Here is a 20819-nt window from a genome sequence, read left to right as displayed (position 1 = left end):
ACTGCGCATTATTTTTTAACTCCTGTCTTTATTTTTTTAACAAACTCCTCGCAGAGCAGTCTGGTACTTCGGTGAAGGTCACCGATGGACACTGAATCGACTATGGTAGAGAGACCATAACAGCTATGCTAAAAAAATCTAAAATATAGAATTGTTCGAGGAAGGTGACTGACAGAGTAGGCATTGTACCCACAGGAAACACAAAATAACAAAGGTACTGCCCTTTTATTGAAACGTACCTCTGATAATCGGAGGATTTCACTCCGGTCCACTGCAACTTTCTTCTGTGTTAGAGAACCAAGAAGTGCTGGTAACAGGAGAAACCTGTCGCCAAGAAAAAGACGCCCCTATGGGATCGAGAGCATGGCACAATACAAACTACTGACACTTGACGAAGGAATGTTGGTTAGGCCTAACTGGCGAGGCACTGTGATCATGAAAAAAATTTGCCATTGGCCGGCATGTTGGCAGGCAGTAAAAAGTCGCGAGAAGTTTGCTGCTATTCTAATATATCCATGCAAGTGGCTCATCAGTGAGCAGGAATGAAATCGCACACACGCTAGACTGAGGAGCATAGAAGCATTGTCCAAGTCCGCAGGACACCAGCCAACAGCCAGCATGCCTGCCAAGTTTTCCTGTGCACTTACTGAACAGAACGAGTTAAATGAAACCTGTCGCAACGAAACAGATGCACATAAGAAATCATGGGCGTGGCACATAACTGACTGTTAAAGAATATAGAAGCACACAACCAATGCCTAAAAATATTGTTTCAAGCAATAAAAAAAAATTCTTGGGTTTTACGTGCCAGAACCATAATCTTTATGAGGCAAGCTGTAGTGGGTGACTACAGATTAATTTTGACTTCCTATGGTTCTTTAACGTGCATTTCAATCTAAGTACACAAGCATTTTTGCACTCCACCGTGCAGCCAAGACTGAACCTGCAACCTCGAGCTCCGCAGCACAATGCCACAGCCACTAGACTACTGCAGAGGGCCAATGCTTCAAGCAGCAGTCTATGCCTTTAGTTTTCTAAGTTGTATAAAATCACGCCTTCGCACCCGAAATTATCAGATGTTGGCAGTCATGCATAAAATGCTCACAGCGAAGATGGTATGTGCTCGCAAATTGCATGTTCTCTGTTGTGAAGAGAGTGATTTCATCAGCGATTTCTATAGGAAAATGCAATAAAATGGGCCAAACGGCTTTTTTTTTCCTTTCACACAAAGAAATTTAATTAATTCGGTAACTAATTCACTAAGCAGTTCGCTATAATTTATCGATTATAGATGCAACATAGTCACGGGCATCAGTACTGTATTTTACAGTGGCAATGCCAACATTGGCGTGCATTAGCCGATCTTAGGATCGTTACGATCTTAGGATCATATAAGATCTTAGGATCGTTGTTAGCGTGCCATTATAATTGCTTGCCGCACTGTGGGACAGCTAGATTAGGATTAGCCTTGAATGTAGGTCGAGCGAGCAGATGCCCCACAAAACACGTCACATTCGAATTTGTTTTCATCTCAAAGAATTCCGCCACCAGCAGTGTAAATATCCTGTCACACGTTCACATACGCAGGCAGCAGGGTCACAACTGCGTTTATTGCAGTGTGGAAGTCATAAACGCGCCTAAACGTGTCAGTTAAATTTCGAGCGCGAAACAAAATGTACAGTGTTAGTACAGAGTCGGAGCGATCGGACGGCCGCGTACAACAGCTAGCTCACATTGCGCGGTCCTACACAGGCGACGTCGCCGTAGGGCCGGTACCTTGCCGGTCCCATCACCGAGACGATCGCTTCTATCGCCGCTCACGGCGACGTAGAAATCGGCTACAGCTTGTTTTTAACATAAATTAGTTCTTAATAGAAAAGCTATCTCGAATTTGCGCGTGTTTCGTAAAGCAGCGCCCAGTACTAAACCACTGGCGCCATCCGGAGCAACGACCCGACGGCATTTCGTTTCGCAGACGGAAACCGAAGCACCGGCCGTCTCAGCGAGGCGGCTCGGCTGGCTTGCAAGTACTACGTTTAGTTTGTTATTCGCACCGACACCGACAAAACCGATTCATTTAAGCCCACGTTAATCGTGTTGTCAAAAATAAGCACACAATGATGAGCAGCAGGCCAGGTCGCAAGCGCTGTCGGCCGTCACTGCGGCGGTCAACGAGCTAGGCCTAGCGTCTCGTTCAAATGGGCCAAACGGCTTTTTTTTTCCTTTCACACAAAGAAATTTAATTAATTCGGTAACTAATTCACTAAGCAGTTCGCTATAATTTATCGATTATAGATGCAACATTAGTCACGGGCATCAGTACTGTATTTTTACAGTGGCAATGCCAACATTATCTTACATTTATTTTATCTAAACTATGACAGCTCTGTTCTTAGTAACAGCGAAACTTTGGACAGCTGAGAACAGTAGTGTAGCATTCTGGCTAGGCCTAATATTTGTCTTTTGTGTCCTCTCAATGCCGACATGCATCCGTTTCCTTCTCAACAATCCTTCACTGGACCGAAGACTCGCAGCCCAAATAGAATAAATGAGCACGAAGTCTGGGTAGACTGCTTGATCAATCCAAAAAGCGATTTGGATGTTAACTGCAGTGTAAACTTTTTAAGATTCATGATAACAAGCCATACAATGCTCTAAACACTAAGCTATATTAGGACAAGAAAAGATGTTTCATTCCTTGCGTGTCTTCCCTTCCTTTGTGCCACCAATCACTCCAAACATTTCTTACTATTCTCTACCACAGAAACTGTTCCCTTTTTCCCAAACTGTCCTTCAAAGGACAGAAAAGAGATGAGTACAGCTGAGTTATACCAGTACATTGTAGAGGTGTGTGAATATTTGAAACTTTCTAATAATGAATCGAATATTGTCCCATTCGATTCGGTCCTCAAATGGAATAGTCTTATTGGAGAATACTAAAGTTTTTTTGTACCTTACATCATCGACTGTACACAATCAAACCTGAAATTGAAGCAAATGCGTCATATTTTGCGTCCCATCTACAGTGGCCATAACGGACCAGAGCACACGTCACTCAGTCAGCCACACTTTTCAGGCTAAACACGATCTGGGGCAATATATTTTGTTTACCACGACATTCTCAGGTGGGTATTGTTTCGTACCTTTTATACGTGCAGCAACAGTGTCCTGTCATCGGATTAAATGAGAATACGTTTCATTGGGAAATACATTATACGATAGTCGCGCCATCTGGCATGAAAATTAAGCTAGGGTAAAGTGTTTCTTTTTACGCAGCAGTCACTGCAGACAAAAGGCACACCCTGTTTGCAACGGTATACAAAGATATTAGGTACTCCAAGGTTACCTTTATGAACGTTACATGACAATACATGACCGCATGTGCTCCGAAGAGCCTTGAGTTGGCGAGCAATCTGCTTAGTTTTTCCTAATGCTGCCTTTGTGCTCTTAATAGAGCATACTTTGTAATGAGCAGGATATTGACTAATTTTCTACCACCATGAATACCAGGCTGGTAAGATTGTTTGATATTAGTCGTGGGAACATTGTACATTATTCGAAAACTAATAAAAAATATTCAATGTTAGATTCAATTCGATTTGCTTCTAGCATTATTCGATTCATATTCGATTCAGTCTCAACTGCTATTTGCACACCACTTGTAAATCGTGCTTTTACAATTCCAACAAAACATTCTTACCATGGGAGGAGGCTTGAATAAAGCCCCTTCAGAAATGTTGCCAGATGGGCAAATTTAGCATCCCTTTGAGCGAGTGAACTTCGCCCTTAATTCTCACAATGGCGAAATGGTTAAGCATCCACAATGTGGATGCTTAACTATATAACCAACCCCTCTACAGCACGCATTTAATTAAAATCTTGCCTTGAGCACAAGCCTTTTCTGAGACACATACGCCTTTTGTTAAAGATTATTTACCTTCTACACAGTACACAAGCGACAACCAACTTTGCACTCTAAATATGGAAGAGCAACACAGCAATTTTTTCAGCGACTCTGATGTTGCTGATTTCTCTGCTTCAGAAACTTGTCCGTATAAGCCTTCTCGAAGTGAATACCCTGCTTGCATCTTTTCAATGTCAGAAGGCTTCCAAGTGAAGGTTAGGGTACTGACAAGCGAAACTGCTTTGCAAAAGGTATTTTTTCCGTAAAACTTGATGCAACATTCATAAAATCGTAAAACGAACCCAAATTCATAAACTTTGCGAGAAATTCAGGAGAGTTGGCAGGTATGAACTAGCAAAGTGAATGAAGTGTTGAAAAGTAGCACTGGCAGCAGGTAATCTCTTTAGCAGTAGTAATACAAGGATACAGTGACCAACGTTATTGATTTTCCTAATTTAGTTTTGCGCCTACTGATGCTGTGCTTTGCTCAAACTTCGCAACAAGGTCGCACTTTTCCGTCTGCACCGTTCAATAACGCACTCGACACATTTGCTGCCCGCTTTTCTGGCAGAAAGAAAGAAAAAAAACATTGAAGAGGCGGGCGCTGCATGGTTCAATTACCCAGACAACACACGACGTCTTCAAGTGGTAAAAACGTCCTCGCAGTTTCTACGACGTCCTCGGTACGTCCTCAGGACGACATTCACTGGTTCATCCTGAAAACATCTTCTGCAGGACTTTTTAAGGATGTCTTATTGTCCAAAGAACATCCACTGCAGAACCTTTTGAGGATATTTAGTTTTATGTTAGAAGAGACCATGCAATTGAAATTTTTACGATTATTTCAGTTGATGACGGAAAAATTAGGGGCTATACTTCATATGAGGTCGTTATTACGCCATCGAGGTCGATTTTGATATTTTTTTTCTTTTTTAAGTGGAGTTAAACTCTGATCAACTGGTCTTCATGTCTTACGACTGTTTTTGATTGAACCATTTTTTTTTTTGCGACTTGTATTGTTTTGAGTACCCGCGAGCGATAACAGTTGTGGGAGAGTCAACCAGCGAGTTATCCCACGATGTCAGCGACCAAGCCACCCCATTTACTTCCCTTGGGACCCCATTGGCACTTTTGCTTTGAAAAGTCAAGCCAAGCCAGTCCAAGCCAAGCGCAGCATTGAAGAAAAACATGGCAGCGGACAGCGGGTAGGTCTCGTGTTTTTCGGGGTGGCAGAAAGTGGAACGTAGATTTGTGCGGGGAAGATAGACGCATTAGCACATGTTTTCACTTAGCGAACAGCTTGGACAGGACCTTCATTAATTACATTGTGAATCAGACGGCTTCGCGCAACTTTGCCGCAGAGCTTTTTGTGTCAGATGGAACGGGTGCTGGAAATCGCGGTGTCTTTGCCTGTTGAACAAAATAATATCACCAAAGCTATCGCAATAAGTTTGTGACATTTGTGCCTGGTCGCCATAGTGGACAGTTTCAAAGTGATGATTTCAGCGTTTCTGGCGATCGCTTCTCCATGGTTCAACGGCGCTGTAACGTCACACTCAATCTCTCCGTTACCACAACTGCCTTTCCACGCTGCTTTTACCGACAAGGGCATTGTTGCAAACACCCAAGCAGTCTGAGATTCTAGCGCTGGCCGGCGGCAAATGCTATCTCGGCCTCAAAGCTAGATGTAGTTGTACTTTATTTTTTTCTATATCTTGTCACGGCTAAGAAAGTGAAAAGTATTACTTGTTATGGAAAAAACGATTTTCCGAGTGGACTGATTATGGCATAAAGAGCAACATTCAATCAGCAGAGGTTGCTTTGGTGCTTCGTACAATAATTTTGCGTTGCAGTGCTTCCAAGTAAGTATGTGGCATAAACTGTTTTGTTTGTTATTTCTCTGTGTCTGAACCGAAGTTGTTTTTTGACAATGTGCTGCTTATTATTTCTTTCAGTGTCTCTTATGGGCTCTCGCTGTTCTCTGTTTTTGGACAAAGACATTTCAAGTGGTGAAGTCTCCTGGCTTTATCACGCTACTTTCAACATTTCTTGTCAGTCTGACATGTGCAGTTATTAAGCGAACTTAATAAAATAGGTTTGTGTGCATCGCTATGGATCCACGTTTTCATTTCGTGTGGCCATATACTGAGCCCTGTACGTGCAACGGGGCAAAAGTATGCTCTGTCAAGCAGTAAGTGCATGTTGCAGTTGTAAGCCTGAATTTCTCAGTTAGTGGACGAAAAACAGTGAACTTTGTGAACAAAATAAAAGAATATTTACTGGGCGCAGCAAATGCCTAGGTCTTCAAAATGTCCTGAACGCGTACTGAAAAGATCCTCGAATGCTTCCCGAGGACGTCCCGAGGCCGGACATGTGGACTTGATAGGGATGTTTTGAGGCTCATGTGGGGACGCCCTGAGGACGTCCAAACGTGCTCAATTGTACGTACTGAGGACGTCCTGAGGATGTCATTGTGTTGTCTGGGTAACAGTCCGTAATTGAGAGCCCGGACGAACCAAGATATGCCCCCTTGTTCTAAGATTTATGCGAAAATAAAGCGCGGTAAGAGCTTAATTTTCCTTTAACGTTGTTATAACAGATACACCGGTTACTGCCGTTAGTTGTTGGTAACAGTCAGTCACAGTAGCGTGACCATTAAGCCACAGCACGAAGCAGAAGACTCAAATTCGTGAGATTTGAATACGTGCAACGACATGCGTGAATCAGCCTTAGAAAAGGAGTTGCCGTACTTTAAGTGGTGCGTGGCTACTTCGTCAATTTCTTCGTTCTCGCTGAAAAGCCCGGCTTCATTGACGAGATGCGTCGCATTCTCAAACTGCGTCGCCGCCTCCCGGACTTTATCCTGTACAAAAAAACATGAGCAGTCGAGCACGCACAAAGGTAAACTTGTTTACTGTCAACTCGAAATAGCCACACATTACTCCTCTCACGATGAGACTATAGTGTAATTCGACCACGACGGCAGAGAAGAACGCGCTAAACGAGACGAATTAGCTTACTTGGTAAGACTTTTCATTGGCGCTTTCAGTTGACTTCTCAATTTCGAGATACAAGTTGAACCCGCGGTCAAAAAGTTCGTTCAAAGAACGCAATTCGCTACCGCTGCTCTCGTCGTCACCCATGTTTAGACTCCAATCATAGAGAAATCACAGAACAGAGAAATGCTCTAATTTCGGATTTAACTCGTTTCACTCTGATTCAAGCGCACCGCTAGTTTCGCTTATGTGAAAAACAAAAAAGTGGAACTCCATACAATTTATTTTATGTCACAATAAATATGACTTTCATACTTACAAAAATTTTAGATATTTGCTTTTGGAGACGCACCTTTTAGTGCTAGCATTGGTGGCAAAACTACGATGCGTCAAATCAGGCGTGCCTGGCGTTGGTCAGAGCAAGGCTAGCAAGGCAACACAATCCTGGCGGGACGTCTGGGAACGTTACGTAGTTACGTAACATGGCGGCACCCAAGGAGTCGCTGGCTTTGATCCGCGCCGTTATTCAAGAGCTTAGGAGAAACCTCCCGCAGGTACGTACCTACCTTTGTGTGCTTCGTGGTTGAGAACACAAGTGAACGCTTTTGACACGCGGCAAACGGGATTTCAGACGTTGGCGATCAAACACTGCGCTTAGATTGCTGGAGCGTTCGGTGGTAACGGACAGAGCAGCCTCTTGAAACCGTCGTACCCGCGTGGCTTTCAGGGCCGGCGATGTGCTGAAAGCACTGCGAACAATCGACGGCCGGGAACTTACCTGTCATATAAAAGAGGCGTGGTATCTCTCGAACCACTTTTTTGAAGAATCAAAAACGCTGGCTTTCTCTGAGCAGCGTGTAGTGTGACTGGCGTCCTGAGTATGAAAACGACGTCGTCGACCGTAATGCACACTTGATTGATTTTCTTGCCTTTGATTTAGTGTATATGGGTAGTTGTGAATACGGTAGGCGATATGTGAGCTGCTGGTTCGGTGTTTGGCTGCTTGAAGTATCGTGAGCGTACTAGCGCACGCGAGCAAAATGCGTCCTCGCGCACCTCGTTTTGTTCGACGAACGGAATTAATACAGCTAGCAAAATCAGGGGCTTAGGAAGCGGATAAGTTTGTAGTTCGTGCAGTAAAGGCGATAGTCCGGCATTTCGCAAGGCTTTTTTTCTTTAGTTGAAGGAGCTAAGCGTCTTAATTCTGTAGAAACGCCGGCTCCTGAGACGCCCTGTGGATTAAAACGAATGATTTGGAATTCAATCGCGGACCGACATTTCGCTATGGCGGTGATTTTGTGCGTCCGTTGGTCTCGGGAAAACGAAAGTTCGACATCGTGCTATGTAACGGAAAGTTTTAGTCATCGCGACGATATGCTAGCCAGCCAGCGTTCGTGGGCCCACTTGCGTCTTGTAATTGCGGATTCCGACCCTCTTGTACGGTTTGGAACAAATGCGAAGCGGCACTTGCATTTACGTCGTGAATACAGCTAAATATGAGTGTCGCATGTGTTTTCTGCGAGTTAAGCCAGTCGTTGCGATTACTTTTCTTTTAAACAAGAATATGCCTATTTTTACTTGGCAGATGTTTGGACGTTGGCCAGTTGGCATAAGGTCATGCCTTGAAGAAGTTGCAAAGTCAAATCTTGAGAACAGGACACAATAATGCTTCTGTTGTGTCCTTTTCTCAGCTTGACTTTGTGCTGTTTTCGAAGCTTTTTTTGCGTTTGTTTGCCGTGGTTATGAGAACCGTCCATTTTGACAGTCATTCTGGCTCTTCATTCGCCACCATGACTTCTAGTCGATATCGCATGGACATGTGTGACACATTTCAATACAAATTGCTGTGGCTCGAGATCACTCCAAAAGTATACTGATGCTTCGTACCGCTCCAAAAAAAAAAAAAAAAGCACTGTCTAATGAAGGACTGCAAACAGTATCTCGAGACTTGCCGTTACAGGTTTTTTCTGATCACTCATTGTCTAGCCTGTCGTTTGTCGCCTCAGCCATGTTGCTCTTGTTTCATGGATTGTTATTTCGCTGATAAAACCAAAAGACACAGACTTGGACACCTTTGGCATTCCACATTCCTAAGTCATTTGCTGGTACAAAGCTGATAACGGCATTATGAAGAAGACAGCGATATGATGACAGTGGCATGACAGCCACAATAACGACAATTCGTTGATGGACGTCCTAGACAAGAAACAGCTGTCTTTATGAAATGAATGCTGAGAATTACTGCTGCGCTGTGAATGACAGCTCTTCACTGGGCGTAGAATGTTTAAGTTTGTGGCTTCTTATGGCTATGCTAATCACCCAACAACCTTTGAAATTCTGCAGATCTCATCTTGAGTTCTTTCTACGCCTTTTGTTCTCTCCGTATGATTGCCTGACTGCGTGCATCGAGTGTGATGTTGTGTAAACACAAACCTAATTTCCTGGGGCATTATGGCCTTGCACTGAAAATAAATGTATTGGTCATGTCATTTCTTTACGCTTCTTCTGCCAAAAAGAATTACTGGTGGACGCTGGCTTCCCATGTCTGCGAAGCTTTGGACCTGTTATTTGGCACTAAGCCGAAGGACCTTCTTTGTGACCAAATTGTGTGAGCCATTATCTAGTGATCGACGACTGTGGAATATTCCGTGTTTGCATTCATGACATGCTAAAGAGCATGGAAAGTTCACCATCAGGTCAATGACTTGAGGCTGAGTGTGATTTTGTGCAAACTTTGATGAGTTTTGGTTGAAAATGGATCACAGCCCACTGCTTCTGCTCTCGTGGCTCAATGGCTACATTCGTCAGCTGAGCAAAAGGGTGTGGGTTTGAACCCCAGCTGTTGCGTTAGGACGGGAGTGGAATGCAGGAGTTGTCGTGTTGCACGCTTTGGGATCATGTTAAAGAATCCAAATTTTTAATCTAGAGCCTCTCCGCTACGATGTCTCCCATAGCCAAATGCTCTTTCTTCGGGTCGTTAAAAGCCCCGTCGATCCGACCTTTGTGTGCTGTCCTCTGCCGCCTCTGCCTGGGATGGTCCAGCCCACTGACAAATCTCTCGTCCGTGTGGCCACTGCTTGCAGGGACAGTTCTGCGCGCTGGAAGGGAGCCCCTGTGATAGGGCACCGTGAGTCCTCCTGCCTCGTCCAGAGTCTTGATGGACTTCAGGCTCGTTGGTGTATTCGAGTCCACCTGCCCCTGTCGCGCCAACGACTGGAACCTCGAATCCTGCCCCGAGCCCAGCTTCCGGTCCCTCGTCTCCAGCATGCCTGGACCCAGCACGGGCCAAAGCCTGTCCGACCTCCTGAAGATGACACAGGACTGCTCGGTGGCATTGCAGCGTCTAGAGGACGTAGTTCCCGGCTTCCACTACACAACGCGGTCGACCCGCACCTTGGCCGGAAAGGAGCGACTCGCCAGGGCAGCAGTGTGCACGAACGGGGCAGGGGCTGCGGCGACCACGGATGACGAGTGGATCAGGAGCCGCGTGCAGAAGGAGCTGAGGCGCGGACGAGGTGACAAGAATCGTGTGGTCGTGCGCAGTTCAGGCTACACTGTTACTTCCAAGGACCTGAACACTGTGCTCGGCACAAACTGGCTGAATGATGTCGTCATTGACTTCTACATGGGGCTTGTGGCCGAGCGTGCCAAAGAAGTTCCAGACGGTCTCCGCGTTCATGCACTGACGACGCACTTCTTCAATGTGCTGAAAAACCGGGGCTATGACGCCGTACGCCGCTGGACGGACACGGTTGACTTGTTTGCTTTCAACCTCGTGCTCGTGCCCATCCACGACCTCGACCACTGGTCACTCGCCGTTCTAAATATAACAAACCGGACGTTTGAATTCTACGATTCAATGGGTCGTAGGAACTGGAACTGCTATCAGGTGTTGATGGCATACCTGAGGAAAGAGCATAAAGACAAACGGAAGTGTCCGCTCACTCCAGAATTAAAATGGGAATGCCACTACATAAAGAACCTTCCGCAGCAGACCAACTCTCACGACTGTGGTGTGTTTGTGTGCCTCTATGCGGAGTGCCTCGCGAGAGGTGCGCCGTTCCATTTTTCGGCCCGGGACATTCAGCGGTTGCGATATAGAATTGCCTTTGAGATCTTGTCGGGGAAGTTGATGGATCAATGACTTTCACTGCCACTTCCTATGAAGACAAACTGGTGCGTTACCTGGGAGAGACACATTGCCAATTGCAACCTCCACACATGTGCCTGTGTTGTTTACACAAACTTACCCGACTACCTGTGCTAGGAAGCCTGTTTACGCCTTGCCTGTGCAGACAAGACATTGTCTTTGGTTTATGCGGGCTGGTGAATCCGGTTGATTTTTGCAATGTGATATGAATGTTAATATGAAAGATCTTCAGGCCACTGCCTTCTGCCAATCCAAAGGCCAACAAATTTCATTTATAAAAGCCTCTACATTTACTTTTGCACAATGTGGTTGTGCTCTACATTTTTGTGAGGTTCTCGATCAACCATAACCTTTCATGGTCGTGTTCACGGAAAGCTGTTTCTTGTGTGAATGCTCCATTTTCATACTTCAGGTGTTTTATACTCATAATTTCACTCATTTAATAAGCTGTTGCCAAGCTCTCAAATTACAGCAGGCCTTCAATGAACTATACTCAAAGCAGGGAGTGACTGCTTGTTTCCTAAGAGAAGACCTGATTGTAAAGCTCTAGGCCACTTGTAAATGTATTGACAGCAGGGCAGAATTGATTTTTGCACTCCTGACTCGCATAGAGTCATACTAATGACCAACCCTGGTTGATCATTGTTGCTGCTGCGACATTTATTGCAATCATTGCAGCAGACTCTGACAAAAAGAAAGCTTCTTCTCGAACAAGTTTTTGTATTGGGGTTGGTATTGTGGCACGGTGCTTAAAGCAATGTTATTTCAGCATTTTTTTAAATTATCGTGTTGAGTTTTGTATGGGCGCAAGAAGTGTTGTACATTATAATTTCCTGTCCTGGAGTTGGGTGCTCTATCATTCTTTTTTTTTTCTCCATTGAAAGAAACCCATTTTGGAAATAAATGTTCATGTATTTTTTTACTGTTAATTATTCTCGTTTTGATGCTTAGTTGACTAGTTCTGTTGCAAAGCTAGTTCAAGTAGGCTGTGGTGCTTAGATCAAAAAGGCGAATCAGCATGACATACCTGCCAACTCTCCCGAATTTTCCGGGACCCTCCCGAATTTTTCTCGCATCTCCCGATTGTACGGATGCGACCTCAAATCTTCTGAAAAATGGTCGCCACAGCACAGTGTTTTCTTTTTACGCCCTGTAGTATATAACCATGCGAGAAAGCGGCGCGGGAGTAGTTAGTCACCAGTATGCATCTTGAATCGTGGTAGCAGCCGCCGGTACCACCACGAAGGCGAGCAACCGACGGGCACTGCCATATTGGATTTTCCGGATTGGCTCGTCTCAGGCTGGGTCACGCGTTTTTAGCAATCCATTCGCTATATGACCGTGAGTGCGCTAGGCTTCAGTTGGCTTTGTCAGGCTGTCGAGTGAAGTGTGAATTCTGAACTACTCTTTGTTTCCCCGAGTTTAGTTGGAACGATCGATGGCATTTTCAAAAGCCAAGAGAATAAGTACTTGCAAGTATTTCTTAGATCATACACGACTTAGTTTTTCGGCTTTGTCACTTCGTGTAGTCGTGACAAGTATGGACTATGTACGACGTGCGCCGTTTCGCACTGTGGCAACATTTTTTCCCTTTGCACGGCGGTCTCCCGAATTTTCATGTTGCTAGGTTGGCAGGTATGGCATTAGCTGAAGCGTTCATTTTCAGTGTAGTTAGATTCTTTGTGAGCAACAAGCTGCGCAATATTTTTGCTGGAACAGGCGTCATGTTATAGCTATGGACTGCAAGAAAAGTGCAGAAAACAACAGACATTCGGCCACTGATGTGTTGCATCTCTGCCTTTTTTTAGTGGGGAAATCCACTAGTTGATTTGGATCGGTCAGTCTCACTCTAATTCTCAAGCAAATGCTCGGACTTAAAAAATTCCGGATCTGCCAGTGCGAACTGCTCCCTGCCGGATTGTCAGGTGCAACAAGTATTGTAAAGGTGTCCAATTTTAATGAGTAAGTTTTTACCATTATTGAGGGATGGGGGCAATTTCAGCTTAACTACCTGTCAGGAAACTACTTGCCAGCATAACTACTGCATAACTGGCAACTTTTATGCTTCATCGTAAAAGGCCTGATTTTTAAAGCTTGTCTACAATTGTCGTATTGACACCAATAATTTTACTCTTTTGCCTTTATGGCCAGTTTAGGGCAAAACTCATTTTAAAAAGATACAAGTACAGTCCATCAGTTTTTCAGGGGCTAATTATTGTATATCCTCAGTCACTCTAGCCTACCAGTGGCAGAGCCATTGTCTCATAGAATCAACACATAACGGCAACTGAAATTTCAGCCTGTGTTCTGTGAATATTTCATGAAAGTGTTTATGGGGGCATTTTTTCGTTTGTGTGTGGCGCAGATCATTCTTTCTGTGACTAAATAGCAGTGTGCCTGTTCACAGTGTCCCTGGAGAACAAAGCCTGTGATGTTTTTTTTTTTATACACAGTTAACATCATGACAATTAAAACAGTTTTAGCATTTCTCACCAATCAATATTTAGTAGTTTTTTGCCTCAACTGCAGTATTTCTCAATTATTGCGGTTGGCAGGTCTGGTGTAATCTTGTCAATAGTTGTGTTCAGATGCAAATGAGTCCCACAGTGGCAGACGAGGCATAATTCAGAAAACAGATGAAGAAAGTTGCGGTTTCATACATAAAGCAGGGACACAGTAGTTCGCACAATATTATGCTCGGTAAACTATTTTCCAGTGTCATGCGGTATTGGCGGTAGTAGAAAAGAGTTGGTGCATCTAGTTCGATTCATCATTACCCGCAAGCTTTATATTCTTTCACCTCGGCCCTGGTTTATGGATAAGCAGTTGAGCTTGATATCAGGCAACACTTTAATGAGCGCTCAAGAGGAGAGGCATAGTATGGGGATGTGCGTTTCTCTTAATCGTAGAAAAAAAAAAGTTTCGAACTTACTACTGTTTTGTTCTTACTCAGATTTTGGACTAAGATCGCATTTTATGTCCACATCACTTGTCCCAGTGTGGAAACCAATCTTTAAGGCCATGCTTTACCGTACTGCAGACAGTGGAAGTTACATAGCTGCCATGTTCTTAAGATCGCACACTCTGAGGGCTGCAGACGAAGGCAAAGTTTTTTTTTTTTCTGGGTGGACGAGAATGGTTTCAAACTAAACCCGCAAAAAAGTATGTGCGTCCTCTTCTCCAACAAGAGGTGTACTACGAGACCCCGCTATAAACCTTCATGGAGAACGACTATCTGTGAGCTCCGAACATAAATTCTTAGGTATTATCTTAGACTGTAAACTAACCTTTATCTCCCATCTGAAGTATCTTAAAGCGAAGTGCCTCAAGACTATGAGCCTGTTGAAGCTCTTGTCACACTCATCCTGGGGAAGCAACAGGAGATGCCTCATAAGCTTGTATAAAAGTCTAATACGATCATGCCTTGACTACGGAGCCAAATCTATAATTCTGCTACGCCTAGTGCATTAAAAATGTTAGATCCTATCCACCACTTGGGTATCCGCCTTGTTACTAGCGTCTTCAGGACAAGTCCTGTACAAAGCCTGTACGTTGAACGTAATGAGTGGTCTCTACACTTCCAAAGGACATATGTAAGTTTCTCCTACGCCTTGAAAGTGAACTCAGATGTAGAACGTCCGTGCAGTTCAATTACTCGCGATTTGTCCATGACCAGGCTGTTCCTGTAACCGCCCACTAGGCCTTCTCTGTCCCTCCGGTTGAAGCACTGTCCAAAGAAACAGCCGTCCCTCTTCTAGAGAATGTCCTAATGGCTCCTACTGAGCTTCCATCGCCTTGGGAGGGGCAGACTATCCAGTGTGACGTATCTTTCATAGAAATATCAAAACAAGCACCTCAAGCACACATGCACTCACATTTTCTTGAACTTCAGAAGTATTCTTGTGCTGAATTTTATACAGACGCTTTGAAGTCTCCTGCTGGTGTTGCTTACGTAGCTCTAGGACCATCGTTGTTACTATCCGGTACACTGAATCCATATACAAGTTTTTTTACGGTGAAAGCATATGCAATCCTCTCTGCAGTTAAACACATAAAGCAAACGAATCTCACTAAGGCTATTGTGTTCATGGACTCATTGAGTGTAGTCCGAGCCCTAATGAGTTTACGAAAGCATAAAAACAGTGTCTTTAATGAATTATTGCAATTGCTATGCTGAGCTTATATGCGCAAACAAGTCATTATCCTATGCTCGGTACCTGGCCACAGTGGCATAAAGGACAATGAAGCTGCTGACGAGAACGCTACGTCAGTAGCTTTTAGCGACACCGACGCGAACATGTCTATTCCAGCCTCAAACTTAAACCATACTTGCATCATAAGCTGAAGAAGCACCGGCAGAAACAGTGCGATACCCAGGTATCCGATAAACTGCACTGATCAAACGTAAATTAGCCTACTGATTATCGGAGAAAACGGCACGACATAAAGAAGTGCTCCTTTGTCGATTAAGAATAGATCACACCTTTGGCACTCACTCTTACCTACTGACTGGTAGTGATCCTGCGTCATGGTGAAGATGTGACGACAGACCTGCAGTTCTCCATGACCTCATCCAGTGCAGGGAAATAGAAACTGAGCATAAAAAGTACTTTCATTCTGCGTATCGCCATCATATGCCACTTCACCTAGCATTTTTTTAAAGCAAGGAATCACTTTTAACTTGAAAACAGTTTTTAGCGTTTTAGTTGAAGGTAACATCCTTGAAATAATTTGGCCGGGTCATGTGTAGCACAGCCTCGCCTTCGAGGCTGTAGCTGCAGTGGCATTAGTCTTTATAGCACATGCCTCTGAGCTCTCTACTTCAAGAGCCCTGTGGAGGCAGTAGTTCTTGTATGTCTCTTATTACATCACTTTTCGTAGTGAAACTGTTGCGCTCCTTTTATTTTGTCATGAATCATTGTCATTATATTTTACGCAGTTTACAGCGACCTGTTCTTAGGCCTCTCTACAGCCACATTACATCTAAATTTGCGACTCAATTTAATCATTTCATGCATAATACATAAACAATTCATTACCATATGTCATGGTGCTATTTGGCCATAGCTGGCCCTTTCGCCATTAAACGCCGCACATCAATCAAGCGTGAAAGTTTTTCCCATGATTTTAGAGGAAATGTGCATGTCCCTGCATAGGTGTTGTCTCCGGCTGCGCATGCAGTCAGCATAATTGTGGATAGCCCTTGAGATCAGGTTTTGTTAATTAGACAACACTGTCGCTGGGGCATGGATTCGGACACCACCTATTGACCAGGCACAGTTTTATTTGTCAAGTAACAGGCTGAAAGGTGGAATCTTCGGCTTGCAATCTGTCTGCAGTTCAGGCCCTGGACGGGTATGGTGTCTTTTTTTTTTTTTTAATCGTGTAATTGCCTTATGTAAGTCTTGCAACTGACACTGGTGGACATCAGATTAACTCGAGAAGTGAAACCCATAACAGCCATCGCTGTAAAAAGCGGCATTGTTCACTGAAGTTCACACAAGTTGTTCCTTTCAACAGGCAAAAAAGACATGTGCATCATGCTCTGGAATTGCCAACGATGGAGCATGTTGCATCGCTGCCGACTCTTCAGAATTTTTTTGTACGGTTTATGAATTTGGACTCGTACAATTTTACTACTGTTGCGTCAGTTAGTACTAAAAATAGGATCCCCTCATGAAGAAGTTCTAAAAGTGTCAAAGGAAGTGGTGGAAAAAGATTGCAAAATATGCATATAAGAAATTGTGATGTACCTGTGGGAGCACAAGACCGCCATATATCAGACAAGTAGCTGCAACTTCCTGAAGCAGCAAAGTTGGTGGGAAAAAGCACTGATCTAAAAACAATGTCTTGCTTTTTAAATGCGAAGCATTTCTTGGTGAGCATTTGCTACTTTGACAGTATCTATCTAGCCGCCTAAGTCTTCGTGCTCTCATGGTCGTTTCGTTAACTTGGTATGTACGAAAATTGACATACTATAACCAGAGTATATGACAAACATAAATAATATGTCATGAAACAGCCGCCTACGTCTTGGTGCTCTCATGGTCATTTCGTTGACTTGGTAGGTACAAAAATTGGCATAGTATGACAGGAGTGTATGGCGAACGTAAGTGATAGGTCATGACATGCATGTCATGTAAGGTCATGACAATGACCCAGCGAAAAAGGTGAACACTCAAAAACCGCTGAAATGGGTTCAGACGTGGGTACTAAGTGAGGGAAACATTAAAAGATGCTGGTAGAAGTCAGTCATGAGCATGACTCAGCATAAATGACAGTGACTCAGCGAAAAAAGATTAACACTCAAAAGCCACTGAAATGGATTCGTACTTGGGTACTAAATGAAGGAAACACAAAAGGATGATGGTAGAAGTCATAGTCATGACCATGACTGAGCAAAAATGACAACTCAGCAACAAAAAGATTACCTAACACTCAAGAGCCACTGAAATGGGTTCTGTTGTGGGTACCAAGTGAAGGAAATACTAAAGCATGAGGTAGAAATCATAATCATGAGCATGACTCGGCAAAAATGACAATGACTCAGCGAAAAGCAGATTAATACTCAAAAACCGCTGAAAGTGGTTCGGACGTGGGCACTAAGTCAAGGAAACACTAAGGATTGTGGTAAAAGTCATAGTCATAACCATGACTCGGCGAAAATGACAATGACTCAGCAAAAAAAGATTAACACTCAAAAACAAATGGAATGGGTTCGGATGGGGTACTACGTGAAGGAATAGGTTAAAGTTTGATGGTCATAGTCATGAGCATGACTAAGGCTGTTGGCTTAAGGTCTCTTAGGCGTACCTAAAGGGACTCCTGAGGACTCATTACATGAATGTCATGACATGTGTGTCATGTAGGTCATGAAAGCTGTCTACGTCTTGGTGCTCTCATGGTCGTTTGGTTAACTTAGTAGGTAGTTATCCACACACTGCTTCGCATAACATCGATTCCCACAGGGCATGGGATCTGCCGCCTTTTTTAGTTTCTGCTCATAGTTTGTTGCTGCTCGTGCTAATAATCATTATTAATCATTGTTACTAATCATCGTTATTAGTGTGCGAGTGTGTACCACAAAAAGTGTATGTTCAGAAAAAAAATTATTTTTTATTCATTCTATCCCTCTTTCCATCAGGTAGGTGTGTTTCTTTTTCAAATTTTGAAGCTTGATGGTTGGCAAGTATGATAGTTTTGAAACAACCAGTGGAGCCTGTGAACACACGCAAAATTACCGCACGGCTGGCCGCTCGAGGCACTTTGCATGTATTTGCGGGCTTCTTTCACGCTCGGAAAAGCACTCTTCATGGAGCACATATTGAGCAACAGAAAGCTGTATCGGGAGATTTTCATGTGGCTCTATAATTTTTCTCATTGATACTTCTTATCTAATTATAATAATTCGGAAAGTTGATTACTTAAGACTAATTATGTGATTGGGCGGAATGCGAAAAATAATCTGAGTATCTCCAAGTGACCGTAAACAACATCACCTTGGTTCTGTCCAGCTACGTTGCATTTGCATATATTTAATGTTTGGTGCATGATAGTTGGGACACCGTGTATATTAGGGACTGTCTATGCAACTTTCAGCAAGTGCTCATCAAAGACCAACAAGGACGTAGTTTCTGGAATTGCATTGACATGACATTTTCAATTTGCTATATAATGATTATTTCCACACACCAATTTCGGTACCCAGAAAGGTGGATGCGTGATGACGTCACAATACGGTGGCTCGCCCCATTTCTAGCTGGCATTATTTCCGCTACTGCGGTCGCTGCAGCTGCCACATGCAGATTCATTGGGAAGAAGCATACCTGTTTATTAGCATTTTTATTATGAGCAACATCATCGTAACTAGCCTTGCAGATGTCTAAAACGTGGCAGCCATGGCATGTTTCTGGCTCCTGCAATCGCTTCTGGCGCACGCAGTCAGCACTGAAGCATAGCCTTCGAGATAGGTTATTGTTACTCGGAGGAAGCTGGTCATTGGGTTGTAAATTTGAATGCCATCTTTTCTTTATTGATTGATTGATTTTATTTTATTTCTTGCTCTGAGCCATGATGTTGATGCTAGGCCCAGCATTTAGTAACAAGGTAATTTAGGTGTAATAAGAACAGTGGCTGTACATGTCAAGTGACGTGTTGCCTGTCATGCGATGTTTGCAGGCGTCAAGGGTGTGATGTATGATGGTCGCACCTTTCACTCGCCACAGTTAATGCCACTTTGCATTTTGAAGACATCACGAAAAGCATTTGGCGTCGTTTTAAAGAAGAAAGTGGGCATACCAAGAGGTGCCATGACCACTCCCTTTGCTGAGAAACCTTTTCCAGAGGACACGCAGGCATCCTAGGAATGTCTAATGCAGTGTTTCTCAAATTTTTCCAGTACATAACCCCTTTTAGTAGTGCCAAACCCACCATGACCTTCATTAGCCTTCAAAAATGTACTGTTTGCAATGACGCAGATACATTTACATTTTTTGAAGCGAAAGCTTCATTACGCTACCTCGGGCAGCCGTCGGCGACTCAACGCTTTTCACCTTGAGACCTAGAGGTCAAACCACAAGAGAAGCATTAAGGCGCATTTATGGTCCGACTTTATCGGCACCAGGGCAAGCGTCATCAGACGCCGGGCGCATCGGAGCGCATTGGCCGCGTGTCCGGTTACGTTGGCGGCACCAGTACGTCGAACCATCGGTCGAACTATAGCCGCTGTTGTTCTCGGCAACGTGACATAACATGTGCGCGCGTTCATGCTACATCGGACTATATTTAGGGCCTTTACGGAGCCCTGAAAAGAGACATTGCCGCCGTTGCCCGAGTAGAGTTGGGCCCAGCTGCGAGTTGCAACCAAGTCTCACTACTTTACTGATCACCGCAGTGTCTTCATAGGCATAAAAAATGATGAATAAACACTGTATTCTTTGCAAACATGTCTGTATATCATTGCGAAACCACACCTCAGCCACAGCTCGACAATGGGCCTAGCCAGGGCAGTGAAGCTTTTCAGCTAGTCAACCAGGGTTAACCAAAGCTAAACCACACCGATTTTTTATTAAAACGATATTAACCACAACAGAGAGCTACCAATAATACTTCATGCTTTTTAACAAGGATTGATTTAATCATGTATTTTAATGAGATGGGTGTACTTGATCTAACCATTTCTGCTGAACCCTAATGCTAGAGTTAGGACGAGCAAAACTGGCGACAGTTGGGAGGCCGTGTTCGGTGAAATTTTCTTTGTAGCGACCGAAGATTTAGATTGCCGTTTGTCTTGCCATTCCACTGTCCATCTTGAGGCAAGAAATAATATTACACTCTGCATAATAAACATAATTTCAGGGCTGATATATGCTTATGTCACTCAGAAAGAAAATGGTGTTAAGGCACCGAGACTGAGCATTCAACTCTGTTCTGGCAAGCGGACTGTACATATGGCAAGCAGAATGTACAGTGCTCAGCGATTGAAACGCAGTACTCGGACAACATGGCAGCCGGCACTTTTTCGTGCCACCGGTGGGCGCTGGTGACACTGAGATGATGCATTTTTGTGTCGCGTAATAGCGATAATCTTTTTCATGCATCGTTAATGCTTTTGGCGCCCTCAGCGTGATATCATCGGTGGCCCAAAAAGCGCCGACCGTCATGCTGTCTATGGCGTTTTTCACTGGTCGATTTGGGGCAGGATTTTTGCTCCACGGCGGCGAATCCAAGTTTCACTGGTCGAGTTGGAGCGGGTTTGCGCTTTCCACTG

General features: G+C 44.0%; 2 protein-coding genes and 1 long non-coding RNA gene across 5 annotated transcripts in view; 2 read left to right on the top strand and 1 right to left on the bottom strand.

Moving 5' to 3' along the window:
- LOC119455477 (immunoglobulin-binding protein 1b) overlaps positions 1-7123 on the bottom strand; it is a 74089-nt gene extending 66966 nt beyond the window's left edge. Inside the window, exons 1-3 of one of the 2 annotated variants that reach the window (XM_049668814.1) lie at positions 6925-7123; positions 6655-6767; positions 240-324 (exon numbers count right to left, since the gene is read on the bottom strand). In XM_049668814.1, coding sequence (XP_049524771.1) covers positions 240-324; positions 6655-6767; positions 6925-7047 — 321 coding nt within the window. In that variant the 5' untranslated portion in view covers positions 7048-7123. The remainder of the gene's footprint in view (positions 1-239; positions 325-6654; positions 6768-6924) is intronic. The other variant, XM_037716885.2, reaches the window with a different exon arrangement.
- LOC125946232 (uncharacterized) lies at positions 4817-6013 on the top strand. Its single transcript, XR_007467481.1, has 2 exons — positions 4817-5109; positions 5860-6013. It is a non-coding gene; the product is annotated as an uncharacterized LOC125946232 (long non-coding RNA).
- A 171-nt stretch (positions 7124-7294) lies between the features above and the next one.
- Positions 7295-20819, top strand: part of LOC119455478 (protein FMC1 homolog) — a 30270-nt gene continuing 16745 nt past the window's right edge. Inside the window, exons 1-2 of one of the 2 annotated variants that reach the window (XM_037716886.2) lie at positions 7330-7454; positions 9984-13490. In XM_037716886.2, coding sequence (XP_037572814.1) covers positions 10058-11044 — 987 coding nt within the window. In that variant the 5' untranslated portion in view covers positions 7330-7454; positions 9984-10057 and the 3' untranslated portion in view covers positions 11045-13490. Of the gene's footprint in view, positions 7455-9983; positions 13491-20819 lie in introns of those variants that run through there. The other variant, XM_037716888.2, reaches the window with a different exon arrangement.

This window comes from Dermacentor silvarum, chromosome 6 (assembly GCF_013339745.2).
Source record: "Dermacentor silvarum isolate Dsil-2018 chromosome 6, BIME_Dsil_1.4, whole genome shotgun sequence".
Taxonomy (NCBI): domain Eukaryota; kingdom Metazoa; phylum Arthropoda; class Arachnida; order Ixodida; family Ixodidae; genus Dermacentor; species Dermacentor silvarum.
This window is presented reverse-complemented; position numbering and strand designations above follow the sequence as displayed.